This window comes from Falco cherrug, chromosome 1 (assembly GCF_023634085.1).
Source record: "Falco cherrug isolate bFalChe1 chromosome 1, bFalChe1.pri, whole genome shotgun sequence".
NCBI lineage: Eukaryota > Metazoa > Chordata > Aves > Falconiformes > Falconidae > Falco > Falco cherrug.
Window position 1 is genome coordinate 90,726,056 of NC_073697.1, and position 25,688 is coordinate 90,751,743.

The 25,688-nt window shown below is 43.9% G+C and overlaps 1 protein-coding gene across 2 annotated transcripts in view; it reads left to right on the plus strand.

Moving 5' to 3' along the window:
* Positions 1 to 68: 68 nt before the first annotated feature.
* Positions 69 to 25,688, plus strand: part of GCN1 (GCN1 activator of EIF2AK4) — a 43,472-nt gene continuing 17,852 nt past the window's right edge. For both annotated transcript variants that reach the window (XM_055705785.1, XM_055705790.1), the window contains exons 1-33: positions 69 to 112; positions 2,578 to 2,680; positions 3,058 to 3,121; positions 3,697 to 3,828; positions 5,018 to 5,126; positions 5,848 to 5,946; positions 6,029 to 6,163; positions 7,074 to 7,142; positions 7,229 to 7,337; positions 7,746 to 7,820; positions 8,086 to 8,214; positions 8,441 to 8,491; positions 8,891 to 8,989; positions 9,275 to 9,448; positions 10,990 to 11,142; positions 11,908 to 12,000; positions 13,478 to 13,553; positions 13,731 to 13,890; positions 14,802 to 14,991; positions 15,108 to 15,232; positions 15,575 to 15,753; positions 15,926 to 16,019; positions 16,748 to 16,861; positions 17,057 to 17,255; positions 17,719 to 17,874; positions 20,757 to 20,938; positions 21,224 to 21,304; positions 21,781 to 21,924; positions 22,651 to 22,778; positions 22,936 to 23,125; positions 23,534 to 23,604; positions 24,407 to 24,572; positions 25,488 to 25,682. In XM_055705785.1, coding sequence (XP_055561760.1) covers positions 95 to 112; positions 2,578 to 2,680; positions 3,058 to 3,121; positions 3,697 to 3,828; positions 5,018 to 5,126; positions 5,848 to 5,946; positions 6,029 to 6,163; positions 7,074 to 7,142; positions 7,229 to 7,337; positions 7,746 to 7,820; positions 8,086 to 8,214; positions 8,441 to 8,491; positions 8,891 to 8,989; positions 9,275 to 9,448; positions 10,990 to 11,142; positions 11,908 to 12,000; positions 13,478 to 13,553; positions 13,731 to 13,890; positions 14,802 to 14,991; positions 15,108 to 15,232; positions 15,575 to 15,753; positions 15,926 to 16,019; positions 16,748 to 16,861; positions 17,057 to 17,255; positions 17,719 to 17,874; positions 20,757 to 20,938; positions 21,224 to 21,304; positions 21,781 to 21,924; positions 22,651 to 22,778; positions 22,936 to 23,125; positions 23,534 to 23,604; positions 24,407 to 24,572; positions 25,488 to 25,682 — 4,062 coding nt within the window. In that variant the 5' untranslated portion in view covers positions 69 to 94. The remainder of the gene's footprint in view (positions 113 to 2,577; positions 2,681 to 3,057; positions 3,122 to 3,696; positions 3,829 to 5,017; positions 5,127 to 5,847; positions 5,947 to 6,028; positions 6,164 to 7,073; positions 7,143 to 7,228; positions 7,338 to 7,745; positions 7,821 to 8,085; positions 8,215 to 8,440; positions 8,492 to 8,890; positions 8,990 to 9,274; positions 9,449 to 10,989; positions 11,143 to 11,907; positions 12,001 to 13,477; positions 13,554 to 13,730; positions 13,891 to 14,801; positions 14,992 to 15,107; positions 15,233 to 15,574; positions 15,754 to 15,925; positions 16,020 to 16,747; positions 16,862 to 17,056; positions 17,256 to 17,718; positions 17,875 to 20,756; positions 20,939 to 21,223; positions 21,305 to 21,780; positions 21,925 to 22,650; positions 22,779 to 22,935; positions 23,126 to 23,533; positions 23,605 to 24,406; positions 24,573 to 25,487; positions 25,683 to 25,688) is intronic.

A 25,688-nucleotide genomic window follows, 5' to 3' on the forward strand; every position in this document is an offset into this window, starting at 1 on the left:
GGCGCCATCGCCATGGAGACGGGCCCGCCCCGGCCGGCTCCGCGCGCGGCCCGCACCGGAAGCCGCTACCGCTTCCGGGGTCGCAGGCGGCGCCATGGCGGCCGACACGCAGGTGAGTGCGGGACGGGCCCGTGGCGCGCCGGTGGCGGCCCGGCGGCCGTGCCGGGGAGGGGGGGCCATCCCCCCGGGGCCGCGCCTGCTCTCGCTCCGCTGCGCTCCCTCGGCCCGGCGGCGGGGCTCGGCCCGGCCCGGCCCAGCGGCCGGCCGGGGACGTGGCGGCCGGCCCGGGGCGGGAAGGCCGCGGCGGCGCTGCCCGCCGGAGCCGCCTGCAGGGAGGCAGCGCCGGCCCGTGCCCCGGCCCGCGGTGCGCCCCGCTCCCGGCCCTGCCCGGCGCAGAGGCGGCCGGGCTGAGCCGCCGCTCCTTGAGCGGTTGCGGAGGACGGCTGCGGCCTGGGGGGTCTCGCCCGCTCCCGCCGTGATTGCCGGTAAACCGCTGGCCAAGCCGCGTCCCTCCCGGCTGCCGGGCCGGGCGGGCCCCGCTGCTCGCAGCGCCTCAGCACGGCCTGTGGCCGCCCCTGCCGGCCCCGCGGCTGCCGGGAGCGGCGGGGCCCGCCGGGGGGGCAGCTGCTCCCCGCGCCCGGGGCGCCCCCATGGGCCGCCTTCTCCGGTTGGGTGCGTTGGGTTGGGATGTTCCCGAGGCAAATCCTGGTCTTCCCAGGATCAGCTCCTGACTAGTACAAATCCTGCATTTGTTCTCTGTACTTTTTCGCAGCAGCGGCGCTTACGCTCTGGCTTTGTAACGTCTGTACGTGCACATCCTAATAAAACGAGAAAGCGAAAGGGCGAAGCCAGCCCCAGCAGCTCCCCGTGCGGAGCCGGCGGTCAGCTTTGTGCCGCTTGTGTAAGTGGCTGAGCTGTTTGGGAAGTCCCGTAGCTTTATACGTGACTTATATTTTTAATTTCTAGACAGTTGGGATAATTTTAATGTTTTTCGTGTCTGTACATCGCTGTGCTTGTGATTAAGCAGCATGAGTAAGTGTGGCTTTGAGTTTGCATCTGATAAACTGACATAATGGAAAGGGTTGAAAGGAGACGAGCTCTTTAATGGCAGCTGGTTCTGGCGGTTCTGATGGTAAGGACGATGTTGGTCATCCTCCGCAGGCTGACCTGTACCGCACCGTTTGGAGGCGCAGCCCTGCTTCCAGCCAGCTCTTGAGGAGAGCTCAGGGTGTGAAATAGTCACAGTGCTGGGGAGGTGCGGATGGCCTCTGTAAATTCCAGGTAGCCGCTGCACAGGGTCCCCCTTCCTGCCTGTCACCATAAAAGCTTCACTGAAAGCGGCTTTTGAGAGGATGAAAGCAACTGCCATTTCTCAGTTGCCAGGTTTCCTGTGCTTAGAAAAAGACTTGTGGCAAACCTGGTGGAGTTTTGCCTGAAAAGAGAAGGAACAGTTTGGGGGAGTTTCTAAAGGCATGCTTATTTGCTGCCCTTCCTAAAGATGATGATGATGATGGTACAAAGTTGCTCAGTTTAAGAGCTGAATTTTAAAAGCCTCTTCTTGGAGAGCTGTGTCTCGCTTTATGTAAATGCAGAAAACCTGTGGGTGTAGTCGTGGCTGAGCCCTGTTCAGCCCACACGGAGTCTTTCATCTTGCATATCTTGCAAAACTTGGAAGCTCATAGAAATGGTTTCAGTAGTTCAAGGAGCTGGTTCCTGAGAATTTAAACTTCTTTCTGGTCTTTTCAGACAGTGTGTCTCCCTGTCTCGGTACTACTTGAAAACTGAAACTGTTTATAGGAGTTAAACTCAGCGAGTAGTCTTGGTCCCTTCCTGCTGGCAGGCGGGCACGCAGTAGGGCAGGCCTGAAAACCACCATTCAGTTATGTGATGTGGTCTTTTTGTTTTGCTTGCGTAACCTTGGGCGTTACTGATAAGGTATGGAAGGAGTTTGATAGCGAAGAGCAACCTTTTGTAATCTGGTGAGTCCGGTTTACAAAATCCCTGTGATGTGTGTCTTAATTCTGGGAAAGAGTAAATGCAAGCGGTTCATTCTTTTGCTGGGCCCGAGTACAGAATTTTACGACTGTCGACAGCCTGAAACCACAGATCAGTTTTTCAGGGTGGGCAGTTACACTCAGCCCTGGGTCATCTGCAGTTGGAAGTCCCCCTTCAGGGGTCCATGGGCTTTAGGAGCTAACGTACACCGAATAGCACCTGTGCATTTTTGAGTGCATTCTTTTTTGCTTTTAAAGGTCCTGTATTCTAGGCTATTGGTCTTACGTCTTACTCTCTCTTACTTCCAGAGAGGTAAGTACATCTTACAGAGCATGAGTGCTGTGACAGGGACACAGGTTAACAGGGAAGAGTCATCCTTTGGCTGAAGCGGAAAGTTTCTGCATTCCATCGTGTATGAGATACAGTGACCCTTTCCCCAGCAGATAAGACCACAGATGATCCACATTTGATCGCTGAGAGATCCTGTGGCAGCAGATGACACGTTTGGCTTGCCCTGGTTTTGTGTTCTGTATGTTGCTATTGAAGGCAGGCTGATGTTTTCTCCTCTATGTGTGGTTTTAGATTTCTGATACACTGAAGCGGTTTGCGGTAAAAGTAACTACAGCCAGCGTGAAGGAACGGAGAGAGATCCTCAGTGAGCTGGGAAAATGCATTTCTGGGAAAGGTAAAAGCTCTGGGGCACTGTTCTGGTTACCAGGGTGGAGAAGCATGTTAAAATGTTTTGTTTCAGACGCTGTGTGAAACTTGAGGGGTAGTTTTTTGAGGGAGGGGGCTGGCAGCGTTTGGAGTCTCTGCTTCCTCACAGTGTTAATTCTAAGCATAGGTTTTGCAGGTAGCACAGAACTCTGGTTACTAGCATGTGTGCTTTTCCCATACATATGTGTAAAATATATAAAAGAGAGAACTTTTACTGTGATCCTTGCAAGAAATGTCATAGACGTGAGCAGCTGACTGATTTCAGTTGTGAAGTGAATCATGTTTGTGTTAAAGATTAAGAGCTTACCAAACAATGAAGAAGCATTTTGAAATACATTGTTACAGATCTTCCAGAGGGTGCAGTGAAAGGCCTTTGCAAACTCTTCTGCCTTACTCTGCATCGATACCGGTGAGTAAATTGATGTGGAAAAGCTGTATTTAATCTATCAGTATTTATATTATATTTATTAGTTAAACTGGTTGGAGCATCTGGAAATGTTAGTGTGCAATGTAACATTGATGCATGTGACACTGAAAGATGCCATCTCTAATTAGGCTTTCAAATTACGTTTGGCATTAAAAAGTTTTACAAAGCTTACCTTGTGTTTCACTTCTAATTCTGAAATTAAAACTTGCATCCTGTGGTTTAGTTTGCAAGAATTAATGCCCGTGTCCTTGTGAAGCAACATTAAAGTGTCTTTTGGACACTTTTAGATTGGATTAAATTGTGGCCTGTTGTAGAGAAGCTGTTCAGAACCTCTTTTTTCTTCTGCAACCTGCTGGAGAGCCTTCTTCTGTCAGCTGAGGAAGGGAATGGAGCTTTCTGCCAGAAACTTCTCCACTTCTTGGAACAGCAAGCATAAAATGACTATTAGCTTGACTGCTAAAAGGAGAAGGCAGAGTCCTTTGTGTGTTGCAAGTATAGTAATATGTGTCATGTTGGCAGGATTTATAAAGTTCACTGGGGTGTATTTTTCATTCTAGCGATGCAGCATCCCGCAGAGCCCTGCAGCTGGCACTTCAGCAGCTCGCAGAGTCCCAGCCGGATGCAACAGCAAAAAATCTTCTGCAGTCACTTCAGTCTTCAGGGATTGGTGGCAAGGCCGGAGTTCCCAGGTGCTGGATGAGTTGCTTTGTGTGGACGCAATTCTGAGTTGCTGGTAGTTGCTTTTGTGTTCAGAATGATGCTTCTGCTGCTGCTTGCCAGAGGTGTTAAAAACATCTAGAGACCAAGTTGTTCGTGATCATTCAGATGTTCCTCTCTTCCCTCTTTCATGTCCTCTGGGAAAGCAGAAGGACTGTTGTGGTATTACTGCTGGCGGGTTGGGTCCGAGTTACGGTTTTGCCTTTAACCTTCAAGCCTGGAGAGATGAGGCACAAACCCTTTTCTCAAGAAACCATCTCCAAAATGATTAGGAAAGGGGATTTCCTCACCCAGCTGGTGTTCAGCTGGTGGAATTCAAGACTTTATTTAGACAGGGAGATAATGAAATCTGAAGCAGAGCTGAGAAACATGCAGCTCTTCTAAAACGCTGGTGGTTCCCAAAGGTGACGCAGGGTATTGTGCCACTGCTGGAGGCCACAGAGCACCATCCTGCAATGCCTCCATGGCTGAGTAGGAGTGTGGCATTTAGAAAAAGATCTGATCTTGGTTTAAAGGCTTGCAGTGAGATGATTTTTACCTTTCTGTCACAGTGTCTGGCCTTGTGCGCAAGGACAATTTCTAAATATTCTTTCGCTTTGAGGTAGAGATCAAAATAGGGTGAGGATCCTCAGGGAGCTGCGAGGTGGGATCTGTTACCTGAAATGGAGGGAGGACGTGAGAGTTAGCAGAAACCGGAATGGAGTAGTGTGCCAGGAGGGAATGTAAGCTGAGAAACGATTTGGCAGTCTAAGGCTGGGAAGCTATGACGGTAAAGATGAGCAGCAGATGAGAAATCTTGAGTCACTTTTTGGGCACTCTCAGTTGGCAAAGTATTTAACTCTCATTTCTGTAATGCTGCTGGGAAGATCCAAAAATGGTCTTTCTTCTGCTAAGGTTTTTCATTCCCAGCAGGAAAGATTTAGCCTCTTTTGTGCCATTCAGAAGTTCTAAGTGTTAAACAGGAGTTGAAGCACATAGCTTCCTACGACTAATTATTTCTTTTAAAAACTAAGGCTTTAGCTGTATTTTTGCATGATAAAATTGCTTTGCTTATAAGGTGGTGTTCTGACTTGGGCAGAGATGAGTCTGTTGTGGTCTAGTTAGGTGTAAGTTACATATTGGGAGCTGTAGATTTACCTCCTTCTCCCGTTTGTGCAACAGTAAGAGCAGTGGATCTGCAGCTCTGCTGGCACTCTCCTGGACATGCCTGCTTGTCCGCACAGTCTTTCCAACACCTGACAAGAGGCAGGGAGAAACATGGAAAAAACTGGTAGGTTCTTTTTGGTTTGCAGAAATATCCCTTTGTAGATAAGGACTTAAATATTTCTAATGTCTTTAAGTTGCTGAAACATCGCAAATGATTCTGCACATAACTGATAATGTCCCATTAAAATCCAGGTTTACATGGCAGTCTTTTTTGCTTGCTGGTGTATTTTGATCTCTCCTGGTCTGCTGGAGAAAACAGGAGCTGTATAAAGCAAAGGAGTGGGGCAGCCTTGCGCCTGCACAGAGTTGCTCTGCATACTATGGTGCATACCAGTGTTTCTAGACCTGGCGTGCTAGTGGTGCCTCCAAGGTGCAGTCTGCAGTGTGGCATGAATTCCTTCTGCCTCCCTTGAAGCATTTGTGTGTGATATTCTGCCAGACAGTGTCAAGTAGCTTTTTGCTTTCTTTTCACTGCTTTAACAACCTGAACCTGTGACCATGCCCATAGCACCTGGGAATATAGCTGGGACACGTTTTAAGAAGAGATGTAATCTGACATAAATTGCTGTTTTCAGAGACAAAGTTTGCAGAGCTACTGTGCATGGTTCTGCAAAGTGGTGTGTGTGGGACAAAAGCAATGTCAGCTTGTGGGGAGAACTTACATGATGTAAGGACTTTTTCCTAAGCACATTCAGCTAATCACTGACATTGTGATCCGTCTTGTTCCGTATGAACTCTCTGAGAAGCAGGTGCATGAAGGTTTTTTTGTCTGTTTCCCTTGGCAGGTGGAGGCTCAGTGTTTGCTCCTTTTGGAAGTCCTGGGAGGTTCTCATAAGCAGGCGGTGAATGGGGCTGTGAAGAAATTGAACAGGCTGTGGAAAGAGGTGATGTGTACTGTACGTGACCGTACTCAGTAGCTGTTCTAGGTTCTGCTGTCTTAATGTGCCTTGCTCTTTTTCTCTTCAGAACCAAGATCTGGTGGATCAATACCTGTCTGTCATTCTTGGTCTTGAACCAAACCAGAGTTATGCTGCAATGCTTGGACTTGTGGTACAGTTTTGCACAGCACAGAAAGAGATGGATATTATTAAACGATACAAGGTGAATTTGTTGTACTGCTTTTTTTTTTTTTTTGCTAATAAGTGTTACAGTTGAATTGAAATAACTAGAGCCCGAAATAAATTCACTAAGTATTTATTAAGGCAGGAAAGCAAAAACAGCGCCGGGCGGCCGGGGAGTCACAGCTCCATCCAGGCTCGCAAATTCCAACAAGTATCACAGCCCTTTTATCCTCAACTTCAAGGCCAGTTTAAGCAAACAGTTATGCTCTCAGTCCCGTAGCAAGAAGCTGTATATTACAAAACTAATCTATTTTTACACTAAGGTCTAGATGAAGACAAAGGTTGTCATAGTAACATGAGATTATGGTTTAGCATTGGCCTTGAGAAGGTACATCTCGCAACCTCATGGTTAACAGTTAACTCTTTTCTCACCAGACAGAACGTTATCAAATCTGTTGCAGCAAGATCATTCCTTTTGTTAAAAACCCATTTGATCAGCAAATTACCCTTAGTTACTTGTTACAATAAGTAGCTTCACTTCTCATCGTGGGGAAGGGGGCTGAATAGATTGAGGTTGTACTTTGCATCTGCCTCTGGTTTTGTTATCTGTCAGTTCAGTAGTCACACACTTCTGACTAAACAGCTGGCATAGGTTTACAGAGGGGGTGTCAGATGTGTGGCTTTTTGCTGTGGCCTGTGCATTTATATAGATGGCCAACACTGCAGCTTTCTATCTTCTCCCCTGTGTAGGAACAGAAGGCAGCATTTAGCTCGCAGTGCATTTTGAGTGTTGGGCTGAGGGGTAGAGCAGAGAGTACTGATCTCTGCTTGACTGTCTTACATGAGGATGGAAGCACAGCTGCTTAGTGGATGGGCTGCCTTCCAGAGGCATGCAGGGTGCTGTGTATGGCTTGCAGTGTGGCTGTAATTTGGTGGTTTTACTTGTTCAGAGTGCTCTTCTGGATTTCTACTTGAAGACCATCCTTATGAGCAAGACAAAGCCTCAGAAGCACGTGCTGGTGAGACATGCTGTTACAGAGCTGCTTGTGCTTTTGTCCTATGTGCAACATCCACTGCTGCGCTGAGCGCTTTGTTCCCTTTGCAGGACAGCTGCTCCCCGCTTCTTCGGTACATGTCTCACGCTGAATTCAAGGACTTAGTTTTGCCAACTCTGCAGAAATCCCTGCTACGGAGTCCTGAGAACGTAATTGAAAGTGAGTCTGTCATCTCTCTGCATTGCTATGTCAAAGAGCATGAGTAGTTATTCCTTAGAGCTCTGGAGCTGTTGGGGGAGTACGTCTCTCTGGACTGTGCTTTTGGTTGTGTGAGTGCAGGCAGCGGGATTGTCTAAGGATTAGATGTGGAGAAGCAACATTTGTGGTGTGATCCCAGGTGTCTGGGAATGTGATAGTTACTGTTTGCACTGAGGACAGAATTTCACAGCTGAGTGCTCAGAATAATCCTGAATTAATCTGTTCATTGGGCATCAATTTCAGTGGTTTTTTTCTTCCTATTCCTTATTGACCCTGTCTGCTCTTGATGTGAACTGTGGGCAAGGGTGTATTAAAATGATGAAAACAGTTACTCAAAATTTAATATGCCATTATCTCTTCTGTCTTCAGCAATCTCGTGTTTGCTCGTATCTGTGAATCTGGATCTTAGCCAGTATGCTCTAGACATTGTGAAAGGACTGGCCAGTAAGTACCCTAACTTCTGGAGGGAATGATGAATTCAGAATAAAGCTTTTTTTTCATCTTTGTGGGTGTACCTGTAACAGCTTGATTGTTGGTGAAGAGGTTGTTTTATGTTGGAGGGAGGATGATGCTGTAACTTGGAACTGGAATAGTTCACATGATGGTTCTAGAAGCTGAGTCAAGCCACGACGTGTAAAGATATGTCCTTGTCTTGCTGGGTTTGTGCAGTTTGTTATAAGGAACTCTTAGCTTGTGTGTTATTTTCTAGGTCATCTGAAATCCAACAGTGTGCAGCTGATGGATGAAGCAGTTGTGGCATTAAAGAACTTGGCTCGACAGTGTAGTGATCCTTCAGCTGTGGAGTCGCTGGGCAGACACCTTTTCGCCATCTTAGGGGGTGAGTAAATGGTGGGATAAGCAATGGAGATGAATAAAGGCTTGCCAGCTTCAAGGAGTTGTGTGTATTGTATTTTCTGTTGTCTTTAGCTGCCTGTGTCATAGGGGTGGCTCAGCCTGGATCAGGGATAATGCGGCAGGCTTTTGCATTTTAGAGATCCTTGATGTAGCACATAGCTGTTGTCTGTCTGTAAGTCAGCTGTCACCCATTTATTTCTGTTTGGCAGGCTCAGAAGGGAAGCTGACAGTTGTTGCTCAGAAGATGAGTGTCCTTTCAGGTGAGGATCTTAGAAGAAAGGTGCTTCTCAGGTGGAAGAAATTTAGCAGAAGGCTGAATGAAAGGGATCTCATATGTTTAGGGTTTCCTGCCTGTCATTCTGAATTGGCTGTAGTTGATGTCAGAGAGAGTGCAGGCAGGATGCCAACATGCCAGTTCTTGACTTTCTAGCCAAAGGAAATAATTGGCTGGTAAGGTAAAATATTTTATGCAAGAAAGACGACTATTCTGAGTAAAAATTAAGACAGAGGTCCTGCTGTGTTGGTACATCCCTTGCAGTGACAAGAAACAGCTATGTCTATGCAGGGGTTGAAATGAAATGAAACTTTCTTGATCGTTTTTAGATTTTGCAGCAAGTGCTGGTAGCTTGGGAACTAATGAGAGGGTTCTGTCCTTTCAGGGATCGGCAGCCTTAGTCACCATGTGGTTTCTGGATCATCTAGCCAAGTTCTGACTGGAACCATGGCTGAGCTTTTCATCCCTTTCCTGCAACAAGAAGGTGAAACCTCTTGCCTTTGTTCTGGGTTTGCTAAGCTGCTTTTGTCATGAGCAGGATTTTCATATGGCCTGTTATTCAGGATAAATCTGGATTCTCGCCTGTTGCGTTACAAAATCTGTTGCCCTGTTTGGATGAGCAACCCTGTGGAGACAGTGCTGTGTCTGTTAGGAGCACATCCATTCTTTTCCTGCCTCTCCCCAGCGTTATCACCTGACATTATTCTGGTTTATGTTCCTGTGTTTTATGCAATTGTTGTACTGACATGAGCTCTGTGTTACTTCCTAGTCCATGAAGGCACCTTGGTTCATGCAGTCTCTGTCCTGGCTCTTTGGTGTGTTCGGTTCACCACAGAAGTTCCCAAGAAGTTGGTAGAATGGCTAAAGAAAGCCTTCAGCCTTAAAACCTCTACTTCAGCTGTGAGACATGCCTACCTGCAGTGCATGCTAGCATCTTTCAAAGGTAAATCTGTGCAGCTATTAGTAACTCTTTAGACTGTGTGGCTTAAGAGAAATCAACTTTTGTACTTCCTGATACAAGTAGATAGCTGTGTGGATTAAGAAGAATTTTGGTAGGTGATATCTGTTCACTGACATCCTTCCTGTTTCTCCTTAAACTCTCTCTTGCTTTGAAGTTTATAAAGGTGGTTTGTCTCCTTGTATAACTAGCATCACTGCTCATCGTGCTGTCTTTCGTATACTCCCAAAGTAATCTTTGATTGCTTTGTTTTTGTCTTACACTTAAATGATAAGGTTTCTAGCTCAGGGACTCTGCTTTTTTTTTTATGTAGCACCCAGCACACTGGGATCCTGGTCTCTGGCTTTGGCTCTTGGAAGCTTTAAAAAATAATAATAAAAAATATTGTTGTGTTTGAAATGAAGAACTTAAGATATTCTAAACTTGTGGTCTTCTTGAGATTTGTATCTGTTGGTCCTGTCCCCTTTGACTTCAGCATTTGATCCACAGGTCAAAGGGTGATCAGTCTGATGCCTGTATGTGAGATCTCCCTTTCTTGGTGATGCAGTGTGAATCAAGAAGATGGTATACATTTGCTTAAGAGATCAATAACTCAGTGTATGGTATCCATACAATGGATTAACCATCACTTTTCCAATATGATATGAATGAAATTGTAATTCTGCATTTTTCTGTTGTAGCTACCAGGAATTTCTGTGCTACCACAGGGCTGAAAAAAACACTCTTAAACCTACTTAGATTTCACAGGAAGATGGTCCTTTCAATATGGCAAAGCCTGAAATTGCTCGTGCCCCGGGCAAGGGGATTACTTGTGTGTGGCGTGTGCAGCTGTTCAGAGCATCAAGGCTCAAGATACTTATATTCTAAAATAATTTACGCACCACTGGAACAATGACCATTGCTTTGACCCACCCAACGAAGCATCCAGCTGGGACAAAGAAAAGGAGTTAGAATCTTCTAAGAGTTTATAGTTAAAACACTACTTGCAGATACTTAATGTAGAAAATCCCAAGTCTTTTGTTTCCTTTTTTAGTATTGTGTGCGAGGTGTTGCTTCTGGAAATAGCAGGAACAGCCAGCTCAGCTTCTGTGGGAGCAAGGGTTGTGGACCTGTGGGATTCCTTGACTTGTGAATGTTTGAAGTGGAACAGATGGTTGTGGCTTGCCAGGAATTTACTTTCCCTCTCTTAGGGAAACATAATCTTTGAAGTCAGGCTTCCTGTGATTTGAAGCAATTCCTTTAATGTAACTGAATTAGCATTTTCTTTTGCATCCCCTGAACAGAAACTGGTATTGAGATGGGACTGTTTTATCTGTGACGAAAGGTCTGAAGTGGTTATCCTCTAGCTTTTCGTGGTTAAAGTTCAATGCTAGTAGCGACTGGCAAATACTCTGGGCGATTCAGTCTTCCCAGTATGTGTCTGATTCCTTTCCTTGTCTAGTGACAAAAGAACCGTTGATACCCCCGTGGTGTACAGTATGAAAGGACCGTGTTGTTTTGTAACTTGTCTCTTTCTGTCTCCTCAGGTGACACATTGTTACAGGGAATGGACTTGCTGCCAATGCTGATCCAGACAGTAGAAAAAGCAGCATCTCAAAGTACTCAGGTTCCCATGGTAACTGAAGGAGTTGCTGCAGCTTTGTTGATCTGCAGGATGTCTGTAATTGAGGGACAAACTGGTAAGGTCACAAAGCGTCTAGTAGCACCCAATATAAACAGGTTCTGAGGCTTAACGCTTTTCTGGACAATATGGGTGAGATACTGTTCCTTCATCTGTGTATTGTTTCCACATAGAAGCTCATTGCCCCTTTGTATGCCAGGGAAAGATTAATTCCAGTCTCTCTCAGTTATGTCAGTGAAGAGTTCTTGCTCTTCCCTACCTTTGCACCTTCCAGCTTCCATTCATCTAGGGATATTCCTCTTTATTCTGACAGAAGACAGTCACCCAGACCTTACATGCTAGGACTTGACTGATGCATTAAAACTATTACTTGCTTGTTACTTGGGTAGTGGTTTTACCAAACGTCTTTGGAAAACACGAGGACTGAAGTTCTGTCTTCCATTAGAGGATATTACAAGAAGTCTCGTGAGTTCATACATCTGCCAGGATATAAAATCCAGGTGTGTTCTGTCTATCAAAAGCAGCACACCACTTTCCTCCTTTCCTTCATTTTTAGGAAGGTTTCCCCTATGAAATATTAAGGTAAACCAGACCAGATTTCACAAATGTAACCCAGAGAAATGTATTTTTGTCAGCAGCAGGTATTTTTGGGGCATACTTAAGTTCTGAATGAGAGAGATGAGAGGCTTTATAACTGCAGACAAGCAAAGACAGAAGTAACTTGAATGATTTCAGGAGGCAGAATTCTACTGTGTTTTATGTATGCTGGTGGGTTCTGACTTAGTTTGAAATATACTTGATAGACTTATTCTTTTCCCTTCAGAGTCTAAGCTGAGTGGTTTCTGGCAGCTGATTCTGGATGAGAAAAAACAAATTTTTACATCTGAGAAGTTCTTGCAGTCTGCATCAGAGGAAGGTAAATTGTCAGTTACTGTGTATCCGGTTGCAGTTTAACTCTGTTACGTAGTACTTACAAGAGCTAATGATGCTGTTTGCCCTGTTCTATAATCCTTGGTGGATCCAGTTTCAAATGAAAGTGAACAGCGTACTCTTTCAGAAGTATGTCTAGACTAATTGTAGTCTAAGCTTGAACAATGTATTAATTTATTTCTTAATGAACCTGAGTCATCAAACATTTATAATTCCAAATTTGTAGTCTGTTAAAGCCTTTCCAATACAAAATGCATCTCTGTAGTGTCCCAGTTTTTAAGTAAATAGTTGAAGCCAATCTGAGAGACACAGAGAAGCCTAAAATTACAAGTAAGATGGCAAAAAGTAAAATAAGGGTGAAGAAAAAACAGGTAGTTGAAAATATTAAGTATGTGGTGGAAGAGTAATAACAGATAGGAAATCAATTGGCTTATAAACTAGTGTCTCTATGCTCTGTTTTGTTCTCTTGTGTTTAAAGATTAATTGGAAAAAAATTATGGAATGTGTCCAACAGAAAACATTACTGATTGCATTGTAAATGGAAAGTTTTGAAAATGAGTTTGTGATTCCTTTCTCTGAAATGAATTCATTTATCTTTTGTACAAAGCTTTGAAGAGGTGAAGTTTTCTAAATGGGAAATAACATCGTTTCTCCTTTGCTTCCTGCAATCCTTGTTTCCTGAAGGCAATGTGTGTATCCATTCATTTTCCTTCCCAAGTCTGCAAATACTCTGAAACAGCGTGATTTGGAAAATTTTATATTGCTCCCTTAGGATGTTAGATCCAAAAAAGTAATGCTAAGAGTAAATATTGTTGTGATTTGTTATTGGTGGTTATTTAAGCAAAAACATGTAGCTGAAATGCTTAACAGCCCCAAACCATCTGATGCCTTGAATTTTGGAAGTCCTCTGTACCTGTACTTAATACGGGTTGTAACCCACCCCATCTTTCAGGAGCTTTCTGCTCCTGCTTTGATGCTGTGATTGAACATTGATATACAAACCAAAGAGCCTAGTGACAGTTAAAGCACAGAAGATGGTGTAAGATAAAATACCAAAACTACTATTCAAATGATATTATGCACTTAAGTATGAATTCAGTAGACGTTTTATCGTCGCTGAAAATGTTTCAGCAGGGCTCAGGAATTACTGGCATTGATGCAGCGAGCACGGTGTTTATCATTCTGTTTGCTCTGTTGACTTAAACAAAAATAGGTCACACATCGTGGTCAGGAAAATTCTGCTGGGATTCAGCTAACAACGTTTTTATGAAACCATGGCTCTGTTTCCAGCCTTGGCAGATTTGAGTTGGATTTGTCTCCAGCTTCACTGAGAAGATTATGTAGAGGCTCAGTTTGGCTAGCTATTTTAACATGCTTTGCTTGCTGTTTGTTTGTTTTCAGGTAAAAAAATGTGTTTCTTTATGAAGTCTCATGCTATTTTAAATATTTGTCTTTTCCCACAGCGATGTGTACAGTACTGCAACTGACAGAGCGCCTTCTCTTGGATCATGTGCAACGGCTGCCTGAAAGTAAAGTTCAGTACGTAGCGTGCACTTGCTGCCACCGATCTGTGTCTGACCCCTGCGTGTTAATGCGGGCAGTAGAGAGGGTGGGCTTCGGACTTTGTAAAAAATGTTGAACTCTTTGTGTTTTTGTGTCCACTTGGTTTGCAGAGCTGCCTCCCTTGCTAAACCCGTTGTATTTCTCTCTTTTCAGGCAGTATCACCGTGCCCTTGTTGCAGTACTGCTGAGTCGGACCTGGCATGTTCGAAGACAGGCCCATCAAACAGTGAGGAAGCTCTTGGCCTCTCTGGGAGGGTACAAACTGGCTTATGGGCTCTTGGAGGAGCTGAAAGTGGTTCTCAGTTCTCATAAGGTCAGTAGTCAAGAAGAATAGTCTCTGCTTAGGCAGTTGCTTGTATGCTGCCAGTCACCTCCCTACCCAAGGTTTGCTCTTGGGATTGACATAGTGTGAGATGAAGATGATTCAGTTCCAGATGATTTCCTAGAATGTCACTTGTCACTAGATGACTGCATATTACTGTATCAGCATCTGTGGTGTGCTTAGTCTTCCCTACATACACAGAAGACATGTTCTTCAAAATTACGTAGGGAGGAAGCTGCAGTTTTCCATGTCCTTCTCTTATTTTAATCCAAATTTTATCTGCTGGAAGACCAAGCGCTTCGTTCCTTTCTCGCTATCCTAGTTCTTTGGCCCTGGGTTATAGCTCAGGCTGCCTATTTAAAACAAATGTAATATAAATACTTTAGTAGAAACTACTATAAAAATTAAAAATAAAATAAAAAAAGGAAATGAGTGCTATATTATTGGGCATGCTGCTAAGCCAGCACCATGTCAAGTTGTATAATTGATTAAGTTGCATTAATTAGGTACCAAGGCTGGGACTTTGTAAATAGTCTTCCCGTGTCAAAGATACAGCCTGAGTAAAGTCTTTTTGAGAAGTTACTGGGTAAAATTAGACTGCAGAAGTTGTGCATACTGTTCCCAGCCAGCTGGTTCAACCTTTTCCAAAGTCTTTGCCAAAAATGGTCGGTTTAAGTTTTATTTTACCCTGGCTTGCCAAATCTAGTGCAGTCCTCCATTCTTAACATTTCTGTCACTGTCATCGCTGCTTTGGTTCCACTGTTGTCCTGTATCCCTCCCTTCCTTTTTGTGGTACTGACAGAGGGAGCTGATGGTTGGTATTCAGTATGTTACTGTGAGGACGTGCGCTCAGGGCTCAGGAAAGCTTGGTATTATGTGTTAATGCCAAGTTGTCTACTCAGGTTCTGCCTCATGAGGTCCTGGTGATGGAGTCGGGAGAGCTGTCAGAGCTAGGAAGGTCCTATATTCCTCCCCGTGTCCTTCATGAGGCACTCTGTGTCATCTCGAGTGTGGCAGGGCTCGATGTGGATTCCTTTGAGCCAGAAAAGCTGGCGCTGGAGATGCTGCTGGTGAGCCATCATCCATCTGTAGGTGAGTGATGGGGTAAGACCACTGTCAGGGCCAGTGTAAGGGGTTTTTACCTTACCTTTTGTTTCATTGTATTAGCAGTCTGCTTGATATCTGTTATGCTCATCTCTTCTTGCTAGTGGCTGTGCAGCCGGGTCTTTGGCCAGCCCTCCTCATTAAGATGAAGATAGATCCCAAGGACTTCGTTACCAAACACCTGCATGACATACTACCCAGGATCACTGCCTACACTCTGGAGAACCAGGTGATAAACCTCTGCTTTCCTTGTGTTAGTTTTGGGAGGTACTTTGGAAGAGGAGAGTTTTCTGGAGGAGTTAAGTATTAACTGGTCTATAAGGAAGGAGATTTGTCTAAAAGATGGGGAAAAGGCAGGTTCAAAGACTATGTCTCTGGTGAAAAGGAGCTGGGATTTAATGGGGAAAGCATGTGTACCAGCAACTGAGTAGAATTTCAGGTAAAATTCAAGTACCCACTCAACAAGGAATTAGGAATTGGAACATAATGTGGGCTGTCTCAACAGAGCATACTTTTTTGAGACAGTTTCAAGGAATGCTGATAACAATATTTTCCTTTGTTTTCTTGGTAGTCATCTATGAATGCAGTGGGATCTCTCTCTCTGCTTTCACCTGGTAGAGTGCTCCCACAGCTCATCAGCACTATCTCAGCATCAATGGAGAACCCAGCTCTGTGCCAGGTTACTCGAGAGGAATTTGCTATCATGAAGACTCCAGAGGGAGAACTGTATGACAAGTCTATAATACAGAGGTAAGACTATAGTTTCTTTTTGCTGTGCACCTGGGGATTGATGGCTGCTGGCACCTAGCCGGTTGGCAAGTGGGTTTGTCAGATGCTCTTTCTGGACAGGAGTTCCCGGATTTGTGTGCCTGGATCTTAGTCCAGAGCAGTGCTGATTCTTTTCTCTACTTTTCCTTCTCAGTGCTCAACAGGATAGTATGAAAAAGGCTAACATGAAGAGGGAGAACAAAGCTTATTCTTTCAAGGAACAAATCATTGAGCTGGAGCTGAAGGAGGTGAGTTGATGGCACAGGAAAGCCAGGCTGGTCAGAACCTTCACTACATGAACCTTTGCATGGCTTCTGTTGGGAAAGATTCTCTGAACTTCTTTGAATACCTGATTGTTGTCTTTTCTTGTATCTGTATGCATCAGTTTTTCTCTGTATTTGTATCAATTTATGTGGTGGTCTACTTGTTTCAGAGTGTGCTTACTTGTTTGTAATACCCGATTTTTCCCTTCATTTCATGTTCAATGTATGTTGTGTAACTTTTTTGGTCAGGGTTGTTAAATAGGTGCTTCCATCTTGTTGACAGCCAGCAGTTCTGTTGAGTCTGGCCAGAGCAGTGGGTGTAGGTGCGGGGAAGAATTTGGTGAAAGGAAGGGAATGTACCAGGTTGACTGGAGAAGTCTTTTATTGGAGGTTGACTTTTGTTTGCTCTAGGGAGGATGACATGCCCATCCACTGTAGAAAGAGCTGGACAGTTCTTTTTGATGATGTCAAATAGTTTGTGACAGATTGAAATGTGGGAGAAACTGATGTCATTCTGCTAATGGGACGCTAAAGTGTCAATCTGCTGATTCCCACTCTGTGTCTTCACTTAAGAGTGATATACTTGGAAGAATATTTTGATGCTGTTTTAAAAGTGAAGTGCAAAAAACGCCAATGTGTCCAACTTTCCTATCTGGTGGAGGGGATGGTGTTAATGGCTCCCAGTTATTAATGTCTATGGTGCTCTACTGCAGGAAATAAAGAAGAAGAAAGGAATAAAGGATGAGGTGCAGCTGACTAGTAAGCAGAAGGAGCTGATGCATGCACAGCTGGAAAGGGAGTCTCAGATAAGAAAACGGCTGAAGGAGGTAAGCCTCGATGGTCCTTTTTGCCAGCTCCGCAGCTACCATGACCCAAGTCATTTTGATGTAAGGAAAATGGAGTAGCATAGAGAATGTTTGACAAAACCCGATTTCCTTGTTTCATTAGAAATCAGATTTAACAGCTTGATTTTTTCCCTATGGAAGATCTTATGATAACCTTTTAAATTGTTTCTCTTACAGCTTGATAATGAGCTGGAAACAGCTCTAGGACTCCTGGATGCTGTTATAAAGAGAAAGCCTCCTGGTCTAACTCAGTACATCCCTGGTCTTGTTGGTTCCTTCTTGCCACTTTTTCGATCACCTTTGGCTGCTCCAAGGGTTAAGAAACCTTTTCTTTCCTTAGCTTCCTGTGTCATGCCTGCCCGACTGAAAACCTTAGGTTAGTATTTGCAGTTGCTGTTTAAGGGCAGGGTGTATTTTATGGCACAAAAGTGAAAATTCATGCTCCTTACAAGCTGTGGATCATGACCATGTACCACAGACAGCCAAGCAGAAAAACCACCCTGGAACAGTGCTTAGGGTGATGACTGATGTCCCTGAGATCCTGCTGCTGGATAGCACTGGGTCCAAAGACTAGGACTTATCTAGCCATCGTGACCATGTCTCAGTAGCAGTTGGTCGCAATCGGACTGTCTCCCCTGTGCGGTTTGGAGTGTAACTCACAGGTGTAACTGTTGTGAAGCTGTCCCCTGTAAGCCTTCGGGCTGTGCTTCCTTCTCTGTGCAGCCTGGGCTGTTGTACAGAGCTTTGTTGTAATTCTTGGGGCTCTGCTCCTGGGGACTTTTCTCTCGAGAAATCTTTGGGTTTAGTCTTCTCACAGATTCTTTATTCTTTCATACCAGGTACTTTAGTGAGCCATGTGACCTTGCGCCTGATGAAACCAGAATGTGAATTAGATGAATCCTGGTGTCAAGAAGAGCTGCCTACTGCGCTGAACAGAGTTGTTGGCTTGCTGCATGCCCATACCATTCCTAGCCGAACAGGCAAGGGAGAGCCAGGTAAGAAGTGGTGTAGATGCCTCTGACACCTTCTCCCCCACCAATATGTCTGCGAGCTGTGTTAGTTCTGATGGTTTGTATAATGTTTTATAGGTGAGACTTAACTTTTTTTAAAAAATCAGATAAGTTTTCATAGATATGAAAAACTTAAAGGTTTTTTTTTTGTGGTAGTAGTAGAAATGATGTTACAAGTATAGTAAACATAGAAACGAAATAACAGTATTTTTTTCTTAGAATAGTTCATACAGAAATAATAGTAGTGAAATTAAGGCTCATCTTTGCCAAGGACAGTTCCTACCTTTCAACACCACTTAGCATAAGTGGAAAGACAAAATAATTGCTTGTTATCTGTGATCTCAGCAGCGAAGTACCTGTGGCCCCTGCTTGTTTGCTATGTTGTTGCTGCAGTTCATGAATATTTTATTCTGGCGTGGTTGTAAAAGAAGCAGTTCTTTCCCACTCTAACATAAAGGCAAGCACCAATATTTCAATATTTTTACAGTGCAAGAATATGATCTGCATTAAAATGAAACTTGTTTTCTTGATTTTTTTTTTCTTTTTTTTTTTTTCTCCCCACCAGCTTAGTTTTAATCTAGATCACTAGAATCTGCTTCATGCTGGAGTGCACAAGTACTTGTGCCATTACAGAAGAGGGAGGGTAGGTGTGCTTCCTTAGGGGCAGGGATGGCTTAGGCTGTCTTAAAGCATCTGGTGTACTGTAGTGATAGACGTGGTTCATCCAGGCTTTGGATAGTTCCTCCAGCTCAATCAAAAGCTCCTGTGGTAGATGATGGTTTATAATTTTTAAAGGGAAACGTAGGATTCCGTTTGGTCCCTTACCCCAGTTCAGTTTTCCTTTTAGCTGTTCTGTTGCCAGTCAGAGCTGCAGTTGTGTGGTTATGGCACATGTAATCTTCACAGCTGAATAGCAGCAATTGACTGTGGTAAGCACCACTTCAGTGCTGAACATCTCAGTGATAATTCAGAGTCTCCACTATACAATTAATTTCCATAGTAAGTGCAAGTTCAGTAACATTTAAATCCATTTTCAGGCTTATTTCCAGAAAGTAGTAGAAGTATTGTCAAGATTTCCTGCAGTGCTTAATGAAATTAATATCTGATTATTTTTTTTCATTTATGCAAGAGAAAGGAAGTCGGTTCCATAGCACTTTGTCAGACAAGTCATGTTATATAATCAAATTATTTTTCCTCATTTTCAAAGTTCTTTGGAGTCTTGCAATATTACTAGCAGAGGTTAGTTTAGGTTTCTCAGCTTACCATGAAACCTAAGACAGACCGTACCTTTTTATAATATGAATGATAAATTTTATCATTCATTGCTGAAATGTCAAGATACACTTTATAATCCTTTTTTGCGCTGGTCAGTACCAGCTCCTGTGTTAATAGGACATTTATCTTTTCAGATAAAGCTTTATTCCTCCTGCTGCATATAGAGGGATGGTTGTTTAAGCCTAAAAATATCTGGTCAATAACTGCAAAAAAAAAAGAAAAAGCATAAAAGCAGACAGACACTGAGCAGAGAAAAATCCCCATCAGAAATGGAGGGGGGGTTCCCTAAGATATTCATGTTAGTTAGGAGCTCACAGTGTGTTTGTTATTTAATATTTCTCCCTTGAACTACTTTTGCAGTATCTATGCCCTACATAAGCTGACTAATACTGCAGTATTGTATCTGCAGTGCTCTTAATCTGCATCTTAGAAATTTAAAATCTGGCGTTCTCTGACAGCATAGAGAGGATATAGAAAGCAAACATTTCCCTTAGACATCTAATAACGTTAATTTTAACTGGACTAACTGTGAGGAGCATTTGTTATGTCCCATAGTCAAGCCCCTGTGAGAAGGAAGAAGCAAAATCTTTAACAAAGGGAATCCAAAAGCTTTATAATTTTTTAAGAGGAGAGGGGAGTTGAGAATTGCACCGGTATTAGAGGAACCTCATTCTCAAGAATCCAGTGGGAAACTGGAGTGACAGGTTAGCTAGGTTGGTAGGAAGTGTTCAAAGGGAATGTAGCTAGTGAACAGGTCCCTGTTTTGGGACAAACGAACTTTAGAAGTGCATTAGTTAAATTATCAGATTCCTGTGTGGATTCCTCCTGCTCAGAAGTAAAATTGATTGTAATGGTTTTTTTGTCATTTGTTTGTTTGGGTTTTTTAGTTTAGTGCATTTTAATTCTCAGGGTGTACACACAAACTAAATGCACTTTACATAATAGCTTTTATTTCAGATTTGGTTGTGATGAATTTGATTTTGTGTTCCATCCCCGCTGCCCACAGATATTTCCAGGATAGACAAAACCTCAGTTTTGCCTGCTTCTCTACTTTAATCCATTGAACTGTTTCAATTTCATTTATGGTGTGTATTTTTGCATTGTCAAATCATTGGAAGTAATTTGGAATTCTAATGTGGCTTTAATTAAAGCCAGCTCATTGGTGTAGCAAGCAACAACATTCGGTAGAATCACAGAATCATTTAGGTTGGAAAAGACTCTTTAAGATCATCAAGTTCAACCACTGACCTAACACTGAAATGCCAGATGTCACTGTTGGAACCATGCTGTTGCCGCTGTTGAGTTGCCAAGTGGCAGAGGCTAACAGGGGGCTGGCTGCGTGCACTGCTTCAAACAGGCTAAGCTTGGTCTGTGTGGGTTAAGTCCGGGCGCACATGAAACAGTGTCCTTTAGCCAGGGTGTTTCTAGGGGCATAGAAATACTTACAGTCACTTAGCATGTTTGGGCATAAGGCTGAAGCTGGCCACATCCATCGTGAGCTGCCAAGGTGTGCGTTTTATACCAGTCAATATTATAAAACAAAGATGTGAGAGGATCAGCTATGCTTATGGGACTGTTTTTCCTTTTGGCAGGTGCTGCTCCGTTATCAGCTCCAGCATTTTCCTTAGTCTTTCCTCTCCTAAAGACGGTTATGACTGAGACACCCCATGACAGTGAAGACAAGGAGGAGTTCCTGGTCAAGATTCTGCAGATCCTTACGGTCCATGCTCAGCTGAGATCATCGGCAAATGGCCAGGCTTTGCTGGTGGATGAGGTAAGTGAGAACTGTGAGGATCAGATGACCTCCTTCAACAGTTGTTTGGATGAAGCATGGGATAAAACAGCTAATGTGTGAAGTGGACAAAGCAGATTAATTCTTCGAGTTAGGTTTACCAATGTAAGATTGTTTCCATCACAGGCTTTGGATACCTGTCCAGCCCTAGATTTTGATGGTGTTTTTTATAAAGAGTGTCATACAGTGGCAAGGTACTTTGGAGTCACAAGACATAAAGCTTTTTCTCCTCCCTCTGCCTCCCCTGCCCCTGCTCCAACCTTTCAGAACGGCCCAGAGTTGCTGCCCCGGAGGGACATGCTAGTTCTGCTAAGCCGGGTGATAGGAACAGGTTCTCCACGGTTACAGGTGAGTCCTCAGCTTCATAACCACAGCCAGGATTCTGCCGAAGTTTCATCAGCATCTACATGAAGGAAATACACCCACTTGGTTTAAGTCTCTGAGGCTGGTGGTTGATACGTTACCTATTTTCTCCTGTGTTTATGGTATTCCTGGAATAAAATGTCTGCGCCTTTTTCTCCTGTGGGTTTCATTACGCCAAATGTTCTTCCCTCTTCCACGGGTGATATTTTATTCCTTCTCTAAGGCCTTGCTCTGTCAAAGAAGTTTAGTAGTTGCTCCTCTGAGTGTTTGTTCTAAGGGATGAGATGGCAGAAAGGTCAATAATCATAACAGAAAGGCAAACAGACTGAATTTGTCTGTCCTTGTTTTTGTCATTGTTCTTAGAGAACTTCTTCTCTTGTAATAGCACTTAACCCCCACCCTGCACGTGCTTTGTCAGAAGTAGAGGCGGAATCTCTTAATACTTCCTCATGGCATTTTAGGTTTTGGCTTCCAATGCCCTGACGGCCCTGTGCACGAGCAGCAGTGGGGAGGACGGCTGTGCCTATGCAGAACAGGAGGAGATCGATGTGTTACTTCAGGCCCTGCAATCTCCATGCATGAATGTTCGAGATGCAGCTCTCAGGGTAGGTGGGAGTCATTCAGGGTCACACTGAATTGCTTAATTTTTTAGGAGGTGAATCTTCTGTCATACTGATGAAGAGAGGCTTCAGCTGTGATGCTGGCCTTTGGGCAGTGTGTCTGCAGGAGGCGGCAGTAGCTACTGAACAATAATGCTCTAAGTAACACTTTGTGCTGCATTTATCTTGCAAAAAGGAGTACTCGGGGTCTATCCACACCTTTGTTTTGTTAAAGCAGGTGTAGTTACGACATCTTGACATCTCCTGTTTACAGTTGTATAGAGCTTAGTCTTAAGGAGAGAAGTTGTCAAAAAATCCTATGTTTGTATGGAACCCATTGTTTTTGGAAAGCTTCTCACTTAGTCCCTTCTGAGAATATGAAAAGGGAAAAAAAAAAGAAGGTTGCTTGGTTTCCTTTGCCATGAAATAGATCTCAGGTTAGGTCACTGAGCTGGCTTCTCTGTACTTGGAGGCAGAAAAGACTGTAGTCACCAGAGTACAACCTAGTTGCCTCTCTGCACCTGGTCTGTGGAGCCCTGCTCTGGAGTTTCACCATCTCACCTGTTAGCACCAGCAAGTCCTTCATCAGCACAAGCAGTGTGCTGCACAAGCAAATGTGCATTTTGACACTTCCAACCACCAAGAGCTTGACTTGGCAAAAGTTTTAAGCATTTTAAAGCATCTGTTTCTAAAATCAGGTCCTTATACTGATTCTTCTGTAAACTAATTCAGGGACTGATGGAGCTACAAATGGTTCTACCAACACCGGACAGTGATGAAAAGAATGGACTGAATCTGTTGCGTCGCCTTTGGGTAGTAAAGTTTGATGTTGAAGATGAGATTCAGAAGTTGGCAGAGAGGTAAGAGTTCCTCCTGGCTGACGGGACTGTGCGGGGACCTCTCTTGTGCTCTCCTCATGGAGCTCCTCTGGCAGGGGCTTTGCCTCCCTGATATTGACATGTAGCAGTGGCTTCTCTTGCTGAAGGGTGACCCGTCACCTCTTTGTGTGCGCTGCAGGTTGTGGGAGTCCATGGGTCTGGAGCTGCTGCCTGACCTCTGTTCTCTGCTGATCAAAGATGTCATCTACCATGAAGAGGCAGTGCGACAAGCAGGTGCTGAAGCTCTTTCCAGAGCTGTAGCTCAGTATCGAAACCAAGCAGCAGAGGTCATGAATAAACTTACAGAGATTTACCAGGAGAAGCTCTATGTAAGTACTCTTGTCCTAAGGGGTAGACATGCATAAGCTTGTGCTTTATTTTATATTTTCTATAAATCGCTTTTCCTTTTGTCATGTGTGCATGAAGCCTACTGTTGCTGTGTTTGAGCTTATCCCAGGCTTTAATGTCTTGAGCCTCAAGTTACGAGCCAGTAATGGCATTGTACAGGTGGAAGGTATGCCTTGGGTGATACAGGAAGACCGTGGCAGAGCAGGGTCAGTTTAAGTCTTTCTGGGCCTAAGCTAGCTCTCTGCTGGTTTTTTTTTACCATGCTGTTCTGCTAGTGGCATCATACCTCTCTGCAGTATTGTAAAATGGCATTGCAGGATCGGCTGACAGTATTCTCTGTTTGCATGTCCTTGGAAAAGGCATTCTGATTAAATTCTTTCTCCTTCCAGAGGCCACCTCCAGTTTTGGATGCTTTGGGACGAGTGATATCTGAATCACCACCTGACCAGTGGGAAGCAAGGTACAGTCATCTTCAGACTGATCTCACCACATCCTATGCATCCAAATGAGATGATGTAGATTTTTTATTTAGAAGATCAGGCAGCGGAGAAATAAGGAAATATTAAAGAAACTACATATATGCAATTGTGTTGACTTGCTGGTTTCATGTGTCTTTCTGATAGAGAATATTTATGCCCCTCAGGCAGGCTGGGCAGGCCAAACTGGAATGCTTTTGAGTTCCATCAAAATATTGGATGCTGCCTTCTCTATGTCCTGATAAGAGCAGAGTCCTTCCCTCTCAGACGGTCTGATTTTTGTCCTATCTTACTGCATTCCCACCTCTGTATGGGCAGTTGATTGTTTCAAGAGTGGCAGGGCAAGCCTTAATGAACTGGACGAATTCCAGTTTGGCTAATTACTTTTTGTCTACTTCTATGCCCTATCAGGTTTAATTGGAGATAATCTTGTTAGCTACCTGTCTTAAGCTAATCTGTTCTTTAGTGTTGATGCACCTTGTAAAGCTGCTGTATGTCAGCAGTAAATGAAGTGATCCTGATGTCTGTCTGTATTGGCCCGCGGATCAGTAATGCTTAATCAGGATGAAAGTCATTATATGGCTGGAGGATTGTTGTCCTTTTGGGAACCTGCAGCATGGGGTTATGTAATGAAATGCAAATAGGCTGGACACTCTGAGGCGCTTTGATTTCATAATGGTTCTCTCTCTCAGTTTTTGTAATTGTACTTCTGATTGCAAACGTGATTGTGACCTCAGGCAAATTCTGACAAGTGACAGTAAGCTGACAAGCTCACCATCTTTACAGGTGTGGCATAGCTCTGGCCCTCAACAAGCTCTCACAGCATCTGGACAGCTCTCAGGTGAAGCCCCTCTTCCAGTTTTTTGTACCGGATGCTCTGAATGATCGCAGTCCTGAAGTCAGGAAGTGCATGTTAGATGCGGCTCTTTCGACGCTCAACACTCATGGCAAAGTAAGTCTGAACATTGCTCTCTCTAGCAGTGGAAAAAGATGGAATGAAAACGTAGTTACTGTGTTGGAGCATAGTTGGGGCGCTTTTAAATTTTTTTTTTTATGTCTTCAAGGTTGCTGTTACTTTTAACACCTGAAAACTTTCATGTAGTTGAAACTTTTGTGTGTTTGGAGTTGTTCTGTTAGTGACTAGTGTTGAAAAAGTGTAATTCTTCCCTGTCATTGCTATGGAAAAGAAATAGCCCTGAATCAACTGGAGTAATAAAGTGAAATCAGACCAGAGATCTTTTAATCCCAGGAAGGCCTCATGTAAAACAAAACATGAAAGCTTGCTGATGGTTGGCTTAATTAAACTGAAATCAACTGAAGCCGTTCATCCTTCTTCTCACTGCTAGTCCTTCTCCAGAAGTGTTAGATGGGAGAGGTGTACAGGGTGTAAATTGCTCAGCTTCTGATTTCCTCACATGTGCCAGTCACCTCTTCTGGACAGCCCTCTGCATTCCTGTAAAGCCCCAGACAATTGGAGTGTTTTCATATTATTCATTCTTCTGTTTCTTAGAAAACTAGTGTGAAGTTTGTTTTGTGTTTCTGTTCTCCCTTTGCAAGTGGAGCAAGCAGAGGAGCAGGCACTGATGGTTAGGGTAGCAGTCTTGCCTAGCAGCTTACATTGCTTCTGGCAGGACATCATGCTGGCACATCTGGGGGATCAAGTATTTAAGAGCTAACTTCTGTCAAGCAGGAAATATTTGTTGCCTGTCAGGATGGCACAAGGTTTTATGTGACGTGACACATGAACTGTAAATATGGTGTGATTGTTCAGTTTGTTGGCTCAGAGAAGAACAAACAAGTCCACTGAGCATAGCAGATCTCATTCTGAGTGGACTCTAGTGGCAGGTTCTGTGGTTTTGTTTTTCAGGACAATGTTAACTCTCTCTTGCCAGTGTTTGAAGAATTCCTGAAAAATGCTCCTAATGATGCCAGTTATGATGCTGTCAGGCAAAGCGTGGTCATTCTGATGGGTTCACTGGCAAAACATCTGGACAAGAGTGACCCTAAAGTGAAACCAATTGTTGGCAAACTGATAGCAGCCTTGTCCACTCCATCTCAGCAGGTAGGT